The sequence below is a fragment of the Leptonychotes weddellii genome, chromosome 7, assembly GCF_054177405.1.
Source record: "Leptonychotes weddellii isolate Sample4059 chromosome 7, ASM5417740v2, whole genome shotgun sequence".
NCBI classification, from domain to species: Eukaryota; Metazoa; Chordata; class Mammalia; order Carnivora; family Phocidae; genus Leptonychotes; species Leptonychotes weddellii.
Genome location: NC_138375.1, coordinates 120,056,762 through 120,067,509, shown reverse-complemented (window position 1 = coordinate 120,067,509; position 10,748 = coordinate 120,056,762). Strand labels below are relative to the sequence as shown.

The following is a 10,748-nucleotide window of genomic DNA, read 5'->3' as shown; positions in this document are numbered from 1 at the left end:
CCTGGGTGGCTCAGTCGGTTAAGCGTCTGCCTTCGGCTCAGGTCATGATCCCAGGGTCCTGGGATCGAGTCCCGCATCGGGCTCCCTGCTCAGCCAGGAGCCTGCTTCTCCCTCTCCCACTCCCCCTGCTTGTGTTCCCTCTCTCGCTGTCTCTCTCTGTCAAATAAATAAATAAAATCTTAAAAAAAAAAAAAAAAAGCAGTAGAAGTGAAATAGGATTCAGCATTATTAACTGAGAGCAACCTTGAGAGACACCTGTAGTGGTTCCTGTTAGGTTGGTTGTAACTCTGTTCTTCTGTGTTCGGATGCCATCCATTAGGAAGTGTGAGATCTGAGGGGGACTAGCACTTATGTTGGTGTTGCCCTTAGCTGTACAGGACTAAGGGATGGGGAAAAGCAAGGGCTGTAAGAAAGCAAGCAGTGTAACTCTTAATGGTTACTATTCTTTTGTTACTTAATTTAGCATGTTTTTAATGTCCTTGATATTAAACCACAAATAGCTTTGCTTGTTAGCGTGGGAACAGTGTGTGTTTTTGGACAACTGCATGAACATGTATTCATCTCTTTTTCTTACAGAACATAAAAGACCACTAAAAGCATGAGTTTGCTAATCACAGTAATACAAAATATATTTCTTTAAAAAATACTAACTGTGAGTCCTGCTTAGGCATATTATGATTTATTTGCTTGTTAGCAATTTCATTTTTGATTTATTGAGTCTGTATTAAATATAACCTCATTAATTTGACCCTATTTTTGATGTCTTAAGTTTTTTGAATGGTGCCTCAATAGTACATAGTTATTTATTCCTTTTTCTTAGGCCTCCCTCTTCATTCCTTACATAGGCATTTATTCCACTTCTTCATGTAAGAGATTCTGATGTCTCTGAAATGTTTCCAAAAGAATTAAAGAGCTTATCTGAATAACTGAAATTGCTCATTATGTTTATAACTCTCTTTTTCTAGGAACATTCCATACTTATGATCGATGAAATCAATGATATTCGAATTATTGGAGCCATTACCGTGGTGATCCTTTTAGGTATCTCAGTGGCTGGAATGGAGTGGGAAGCAAAAGTAAGTAATGAACTCACTGGAGTATCTGTACATATTTAACATACGAACTTTTAGAGTGTGTGTTTAGGGACCACTCTAAAGTGCGGTAATATTTTTAGATTTCGAAGATCCTTCAGTGGCCATTTTCAGAGAAGTTTGTGTATCAGGTTATTTTCTATCTGACAAGGCAAGGAATGTTTATAGATAGCAGTCAGTCTAGCATCCACTTAAACACAGTACTTTCGGGGCTCCTGGTGGCTCAGTCAGTTAAGCATCTGCCTTCAGCTCAGGTCATGATCCCAGGGTCCTGGGATCGAGCCCCACATCGGGCTCCCTGCTCAGAGGAGAGCCTGCTTCTCTCCCTCTGCTGCTCCCCCTGCTTGTGCTCTCTCTCTCTCTCTCTGTTAAAAAAAAACAGTACTTTTAACCTTTGGATTCCTGCCCCCTCCCCACCTCTTCCTTTCCCCTCCCCTCCCTTAATCTTGATTCAAGTTATTTAGAATCACTCAGGTCAGTATGTTAGGCAGCCCAGATTAAACTTTTGGCTTTGTAATTTATTTAACAGTTCAATTTCAAAAATAAATACAGGGGCAATAAACTTCAGGTTAGTGCCCATAAGAGATTAGAGAAGCTTGTCTTGCTCCTTGCTGTTGAAGTCTCAGAAACCATGGCTACCAAAGCCAGGACCACTGTTTCTGGGAAAGGTTGCTGAAATCACATGTTAACTTGTAGGCAGAGCACCTGGCATTATTTCTCCACCTTTGAGAGAATATTCCTCAGTACAGCTCTGCTTTCCTGACTAAATCATCCACAAAGATCCTGCTGAGTATCTCCAAGTCCCCTCTAGGTGTCGTCATGTTTCCTTTTATAAATTGTGTAAAATCCTATATTTCTGCTGTATGTGAGCCATGATAATATTTATCAGATCAAAAATTAGGCAAGTTGGAAAGAATAATTTTCCCAAAGTTGTTTTTTAAGTCATTAGTATATAATTAAATCATTTACTTATACTTTTAACCATTTGACTTAACTGAAAAGAATAGAATTTCATCCTACCTGGGACCGGATTAGCATTTAAGCAGTTTTTATTCCCAGGGAGGACACAGGTTTTCATGAATATCTGCCTAACTTTACTGGGAGGTGAAGAGTGGAGAAGGAGAGGCGGGGGAAGGGGGCAAAATAGTGAAGGGAGTCAAATGTATAAAATTGCAGTTATCAAATAAATGTCACAGGGATGTAATGCACAGCATGGTGACTATAGTTAATACTGTATTGCATATTTGAAAGTTGCTTTTTTAAAAGAGTAGATCTTAAAAGTTCTCATCACAAGAAAAAAATTTTAAACTATGTATGGTCACGGATATTAACTAGACTTACTGTGGTGATCACTTTACAATTACATGTGTATGAATATTGAATTGTTATGTGGTACACCAGAAACTGATAGATTGTTACATGTCCATTATATCTCACTAAAACAAAACAAGCGTGCAGGAGGAGAAATGGCAATTCTCATAGATTGTTCCTTCCAGTCCCATTACTAATTCAGTCCTCCTCCTGCATATTGTCTTCTTCTTTCTGTACTAGTACACTTCTTCTTCTTCTTTTCCTGTGGTTGTCAGACATTCAACATTGTGTTTGGACTTGGTGTAAAACTTGTGTTTGTAGCAAATACGTTCCCTGTGTCAAGATTGTACTTCCATTGGAGGGGGCAGTAAATAATGATAAATGATGAAAAGCCTGCAGTGTTGTGGAATGTATAGGGCTTTAGGATTTGTGGGATGACATGCACATCTTAAATTCATTTCAGAAATATTTGGCATGATCCTACTTATGCGATCCATTTTTTCCCTAGTATATTGAACATTTTAGGATAGTTCTTTAAAGATTGCTTATGTAGTATAAGTTTATTGAGCACCTCAAAAAGCTTTTTGAGGCACTGGGAAAACAAGACAAATCTCTTCAGTCACAGAAGTTATACAATAATGAAACTAAATCAGTGTAGAGACATGAGAGATTTGATTTTGATTTTTCATGTTTAAAATTCCAGGCTCAGATTGTTCTTTTGGTGATTCTACTACTTGCTATTGCTGATTTCGTCATAGGAACATTTATCCCATTGGACAGCAAGAAGCCCAAAGGTTTCTTTGGTTATAAGTGTAAGTAAAAAAGATAGACTCTCTTTTTAAAGGTGCATGTTACAGCATTCTATTAGTAAACAAAGTTAGTACACTGTAGATAATTTGTAATATAATTGATTTTGGTGGAGTGACTCACACTAATTGACAGTCCAATTTAGTGTTGTCTCCATTATGTATGTTACGATCAGAGTAAAGTACCACTTTTATTTACATCTTCTGTTTTTCATTCTTAGCATCAAAAGATGATAGAATGTAGAAAAATCAGTGCTCCTGAGGAAAGTTGCCTTTGTTCTCTGTCATTTTGGGAATTTGTAACTGAAATGGTGACTTTTATGCTCACATGGCTTTTTCATTCTTTAAGTTGTATTTCAACACAACAGTCGAAACGTACCTACACCTATGAAGAAAATACTCGTTGTATAATGGCAACTTCAGTTTTTCTACCCTTTTACATTATACCTTGTGAGGATTTTCCATAGTTTTCATCTTTGTGACCCTTTTCATTCTGCTTCTAATTGTCCCTGCTGGTGAAATTTACTTACCATTTGTTATTTCCTTAAGTCTCTATCTGTATTTCCCACCCCATCACCATCCCCCGCTCCCCACCAAATGGAGCCACTCTGCACCTGCATCTGCACAGGGTGAAATGGAGCAGGAGAGAACACTTGGATTAGCGTCAGAGAGGCTTACCACTTAGGGTAATAGATGTGTCTTCAGTTGATAAAAACTCCTCAAGAAACTCCCTGTTTTGAAACCCTAGAAGGAGAGGCCTAGCTGCAGTCCTCCCCAGTCGTTCAGCCCAGAGCTATTCATACAGATCTGTGAAAAGATACAGAATGTACATCAGTGCCCTTCTTCCTTCACAGAGTCTTACTGGGAAAAAAAAAAATCAGCTGACCCAAACTGTGGATCCTAGAGACCTAGTTGGTTTACATTCCGGTGTAAGCTTACTAATCTTTTTGATCACAGTAACAACATACAGTCCTTGATCATTTGTGAGTAGCACTGGTTTGGCTTCTCTTAGACACTGACTTAGTTGCATGGGTAGTTTTCTGATAGGAATTGTTTCAAGGTTTATACCTTAACCAGTGACACTCACCCATTATTTGTGCCTGCTGGTCCTGGGTTGATAGTGTGATATCTGTTCTTATTACTAGTGCTCGTGCCTACGTCTAAACTGGGCTTTAAATTCCTGATTTTCTAGATTGGGGGAAGAGGTGTTTACTAGGCATGCCAGAAGTGAAAATTAAAAGCATCACTTAGGTAGATATTTTTTTACATTTTAAGCTTTCATAAATTATATTTGTGACATTTCTTGTCCTTAGGAGTGATTTTTTACTTAAATTTTTTTTATGTTATAAATTTTTCTGAACATTTCTTTTTGCAACCTTATTTCTAAAAGAAGTGTTAAAAATTATAGGAGATGATTATTTCTAAAAATTTACCTAGTTATTATATATTTTCTGTTTGTGACTTTAGTTGATTTAAAAATAGCTACAAATATCTGCTAAACCACATTTTTCATTTCCTTTTTTTTTTTTTTTCAGATCCTTGGCACCTTATAAAAGTATTGCATTGTTGTATAGTAATAAATATTATATAAGTAGTGTATCTGGGTTTATCTCAGTCTGAAGTAAATAAATCTAAATATACTTCAGAATGTGACTTTTCTTTTTTGGTGGTTGATATTGCTTTGCTGCCTTCTCATTCATTTTACTAAGGTAGTGAGATACTTAATGGCTCCAGTAGGAAAACCTGGTGCATGGTAGTTATTCAGATGATGGATGGATGGATGGATGATAGTTAACTAGTTGTTTCAGTGTCAGGGCCCATCAGAATAGATGGAAACAGTAGGACTAGTTGAAGCTTTCATTATTGTTAAAATGGAAAGGGACTTTACCTAGTTTGCCTTAGCTAAAATTATATGGAAGCCTGAGAATAATTCAGCATCAAAAATTACACAGGTCACCACAAGGAAATAGAGAACTGTACAGATAGTATATAAGTTGGATGTAAGAAAAAAAAATGGGTCCAGATTAGTATGATGTTCTTTTATTTTCCTACCTCCTTTCTTATTTCCTTGACTGACCCCAGACATTGAGAAGTTTGTCCACGCTTTGATTGACATTTGTACTAGTGATAACAATCAAGTTAGAGGTGCTTGAAACATAATTAGTAAGGTATACAAAATAGTAGGCATGACCCAGGTCAAATCATCATTGTGATTATAAACTGTTTCCTCATACAAGAAAACAGGCAATGCCATGCTTCTACTAGGAAATAGTCAAGAATTTACCAGTTAATTGAACTGAAGAAAAGCTACATACATACACACATAACACTTACACTTGACCTAAATTATAATGGTCTAATCTGCTGTCCATTAATTGCCAAAGATATTTTGTTCTCCACAGCTGAAATATTTAATGAGAACTTTGGACCGGATTTTCGAGAGGAAGAGACTTTCTTTTCTGTATTTGCCATCTTTTTTCCTGCTGCAACTGGTATTCTTGCTGGAGCAAATATCTCAGGTGATCTTGCAGTAAGTATTACAAAGTACTGTATTGATTTTGTGTAAAAAATGGTATACATATATTTATTTTTAAAGGTAGACTTAAAATTTTTTTCTTGTCTTCTAGGATCCTCAGTCAGCCATACCCAAAGGAACACTCTTAGCCATTTTAATTACTACGGTGGTTTACATAGGAATTGCAGTATCTGTAGGTAAATAGCCTTATATTTCTCTTTCAGAAATTTCATGATGTACATACTTTAAATATTTATTTCCATGGTATTATATTTCTAACTTTTAATTTCAGAAATACTTCAATAAAAAGATTAAGAGTTGAGTATTTTAATTCAGAAAGAGTTTTAGGTAAACTAGTAGTGATTTTACAGATACTACCTAAGTGCCCAGATGCCCTATTGTTTTTTTCTCTAGGATCTTTATGAATTAAAGTAAATTAAAAATTGTGTAAAGTCTTCTTTGCAAACTCTTAAATTTGACTTAGCTATATTTTATAGAAAATATAATTCACATAGTAGAAGTAAATGCATTTTACTCTGTGATCGTTATAAAATTTTTAATATTTTTTTATGGTGGTTATTTTATATTTGCATGTTAATCTTACTACATATGAAGATTGTTTGAAGACATTTAAGCAATGCTTGGCATTTTTTACCAAAACTGATTTTGGTAGATAGGACATTCTTTATTGAATGAAAAGTTACTGAAGTCTTATTAAATTGAATGAACCTGGTTTTCAACCTTTTATTACATTCATGAAATCATAGCATTTTAAATGAACTGGAAAGGACTTAAGTGGTCAACCAGTCTCTAAATCACTGTTGTACACATGAAGGAATGAAAGCTTAGAGATTTCCTACCAAAGATAAGTGACACTTGATTTAAAGAATTGTTTCCTGGCAAAGAGAGATTTTATTTTGTTTTTTAGTGAATTCTTTAAAGACTCTTAGTTTCTTTAGCTGAAATGTTCCCAAGAAAAAAGTAAGTATTGATTTATATATAATTGACTGCACTGACGATAGTTAAAATTTTTTTAAAACATTTATTTTAGAGAAGGTGAGAGAGCACAAGCGGGGGGGAGGGGCAGGCAGAGGGAGAAGCTGACTCCCCACTGAGCAGGGAGCCCAACACAGGACTGGATCCCAGGACCCTGAGATCATGACTGGAGCCGAAGGCAGACACCTAGCTGACTGAGCCACCCAGGCGCCCCTGTTTATTCTTACAGTCCATATGTAGATTTCTGAAATTCATTTAGAAACAACAATTTTATATATATATGTATAAATAAAAGCTTAGCAAAAATATTTTTGTGATCCCCTAAAAGTTCCTGGCTCAAGAAAATTTAGTTTTAATTTAAAGAATGATATAACTGATTATGTTTCAAATTGGAAAATAATTAGTTACACCAAATAAGTGTTTTCTGTTTGTATCTGTCTCTCTGATGTGAGCCGTCATACTTATTTCATTCTGTCCGTACTAGCCCTTGGAGCAGTAGGAGTAGCCCTTCCTCCCTGACACTCAGGAATGGGGCCAGTGTCTACAAGAGTGGATGTGTAACTGGTTCAGAGTAAGGGAAACTTTTTCCCCCCAGTCACCTGCGATGTAGAACATCAGAGTATGAAACATAAAAGCATAGCTGCTGTAAGGTAGACAGGGCTCTTTTCTCTCCTCACCCCACATGGTTTCACAAGTACCTTTAAGGAAACATGGTTTTGCAAACACTGCTCCGAGAGTTAGATGAAGAAATTTAGGAAGAACTTGATTAAAATATTCTTCCTTTCAAACTTAATTTTCTGTGTGTTGTTCACTTCTGGCTGCAGTGTTTATAATTTTTACCTCCTATATGATGAGACAGGAGTGTTAAAGTGCTTCAAAAGTCTAAGGAATGGTAATTACTAATAGTTACACATCATATGTTGTTCCAGATAATGAAGTGCTTTTTTCCAAGAAAAGTTTTTAAATGTCATAGTATGGAAGTTTTCGGTTTTGCACAAAAGTAGAATGCGTTTTCTAATGAACCATCACCTACTTTCAACAAAGTTACCAAGAAGTAACAGTATATGGTTAATCTTGTTTCACCTGTGCCCATTCCTTCTGCCCCAGGGGTTATTTTTAAGCAAATCTCAGGTATCACGCACTGTCTTATTATCTGGATAGACTTACTTGAGCCAAAGGTTTAAATAGAATTATAATTCATTAATGTTCAAATTGTTTCCCTTCCCACAGAAGATTGATATTACCTGAAGTCTGATCTTTGGCATGTTTCACATATAAAACACTTGGGAGTACAGGAAAACATTTCTACCATTTGGAACTCTTCCAACAGAGTGTTTTCATAATTGCTTAACCAAATAGTTTTGCTCATTACCATTTCCACAACTATATGTATGGGGTTTTTAAGTGTGCATGTGTGAAATATTCGTCTTTGTAAGATTTTGTTTCACTACTTAAATATTGGGGACCATGATGCTTTTCCAATTCTCTTTGAGGTAAATCTATTTAAACTATAAATGCTATATGTAAATGCTGAAAATGTAAGTACTGTTAACTAGTATATATTCAGTCAGTACCATAAATTCCTTTATGGATATATGTAATTTTGAAATGAATATAAATTTCAGTTATATTACTTGTTCTTATTGTCCCTTGCCTTTCAGGTTCTTGTGTTGTTCGAGATGCCACTGGGAATGTTAATGACACTATTGTAACAGAGCTAACAAACTGTACTTCTGCAGCCTGCAAATTAAACTTTGACTTTTCATCTTGTGAAAGCAATCCTTGTTACTATGGCCTAATGAACAATTTCCAGGTGAGCCTCATATTTATGTTATGCTGACATTGTATATAGAGAGGTCAGACTGCTATCAAACCTGAGCACTCACTTAGAAGGGAGGAGCATTGTAGGACCATTGTTACTTTTTACCCAGATAGCTGTTTGAAAAGTCTGTAGATAAATAATTGGGCAAATAGATAAATATTGAAAGGGTAAAATCTGAAGCTGTTCAAGAGCAAAAGGGCTCCCGAGGGTAACGCTTTTATGATCATGTATAATATATAGCATATAGTAGTGTATGGCTTCAGAAAGCAGGGAAGCATCTCACGCATGCTCATTTTTGTTGGCTCTATTTCTGGATTCTCTGATCTGTTCTTTGGTGTTTCCATCTATCAATCCACCAGTACCATACATTCTTGTTTAGAGTAGTTACATGGTAAGTCTTGAAGTCAAGGAGATTGATTCCTCCCACTTTATTGTTTTTCAGAATTGTTTCAGCTTAGTTCCTTTTGCCTTTTCATATAAATTTTAGAAGAATGTTTATCTACAAAAAGTCTTGCTAGGATTTTGATAGGAACGTATTGAACTTGTGTATCAATTTGGGGAGGATTGGCATGTTCACTATATTGAGTGTTCCAGTCCATGAACACAGTATGTCTCTCCATTTATTTAGATCTTCTTTGGTTTCTTTCATCAGCATTGTGTAGTTTTCAGAATACAAGTACTCGACGTGTTTTGTTATACCTAAGTATTTCATTCTTATTTTGAGTACTTTATTATTTTTTTAAAAGATTTTCTTTTAAGTAATCTCCACACCCAGTGTGGGGCTTGAACTCAAAACCCTGAGATCAAGAGTTGCATGTTTCACCGACTGAGCCAGCCAGGCCACCCCTTAAGTATTTTAAATGAGTTCTGTACTCAGTGAAATGAGTTCATTTTTCTAATTTGAGGTGTCTTCATAATTGCTTTATATTGTAACTTCCCTTTTAAAAAAGTGTTGGTATCAGTAGTGTTATTAGTTAGATAAGGCCCACATAGTCATGCTGTGCTAAACTCCCGTTGAATAATAGAATTAAATTCTTAATGGATGCTTGAAGGTTTGTGACCTTTTGGAACATAGGAACTATGATGATACTACTTGTCTAGAATTTAGAGAATATCATTTCTTCTCCTTTTTGCTATTGCCTCTATAAGGTTCCGAAAGCGAAATGAAATTTTTGTAACATTTATGGGCTTTTACAGAGAAGATTATAGTAACTCAAAGTGAAAATTAAAGATTTTGATTCTAGTGTTTTTACAGTTTAGTGTAAACATAAACAGAATAATTGAGAGTTCACTGTATTTTAGACCAATATACATTTTATGTAGAATACTTAAATTTTGTAATAAATTTATGACTTAATTTTTAATGGTTTTTTTTTTCATTTTGTGTTTTAAGCAATTGACTGCATTTTCATTGGTTATAAATATTGAACCCAATTATGTAATAGAAGTTTGTTTGTTCTAGTCACAAGATCTAGGCATAGTCGTAGGAATAAAGAAAGTATTCATATCCAGCTAATGATTCGGGCCAGTTCTGACATTGATATTGTGTATGAAAAGCACAAATGTTGATCTCTTCCCAGTGACTGAAAATGCCAATCAGATTTCTTTGTTGTTACCTTAAAATACAAAAGTGTGCTGTCTTTATCAAGTCTAGTATGGACTCATTAAAGCAAAGAGGAGTTTGGTTTACGTAAAGCTGCTTTTCTAATATAACTAAAAAACTTTTTTAAACAATTTTTAAATGCTTTGGAAAGTGAAACTAAATAGAAAAAAAATCCTGAAAAATGCAAATTGCCTGTCATTTGGAGAATGAAGAATGGTGCATAGAACGTATCTGAGGGAACTTTAAGTTGGAATATGATCATGAAGTCTACAAAGCCACACTTGATCACACTGTTTTGCATGTAATTGACTTTTCATACTTCAGGAGGAAAAGTGATTTGGGTTGCCTTACTTGTCTTAAATTTTTAATTTTACATATATAGTCTTAATGTTTCTGAATATAGTTCTATATTTTAATGTCCCCTGAAACCTTTGACTCACCATTGCTTAATAAACAAAGTGTGAGCTTCTTTGCTCTGCCAGTCAAAACCCTTCATACCCAGACTTATATCCCACAGCCTTCTATCCATACTGAACTCCAGTGGTTGAATGTTTGTATACATACACATGCATACATGCTTACCCTACTTTCTTGGGGGTGTTTT

General features: G+C 35.3%; 1 protein-coding gene across 2 annotated transcripts in view; it reads left to right on the top strand.

Annotated features, from left to right (window-relative positions):
- Positions 1-10,748, top strand: part of SLC12A2 (solute carrier family 12 member 2) — a 103,299-nt gene that overhangs the window by 48,948 nt on the left and 43,603 nt on the right. For both annotated transcript variants that reach the window (XM_081827134.1, XM_081827133.1), the window contains exons 6-10: positions 966-1,076; positions 3,106-3,214; positions 5,611-5,738; positions 5,836-5,920; positions 8,381-8,532. In XM_081827134.1, the coding sequence (XP_081683260.1) occupies positions 966-1,076; positions 3,106-3,214; positions 5,611-5,738; positions 5,836-5,920; positions 8,381-8,532 (585 nt within the window). The remainder of the gene's footprint in view (positions 1-965; positions 1,077-3,105; positions 3,215-5,610; positions 5,739-5,835; positions 5,921-8,380; positions 8,533-10,748) is intronic.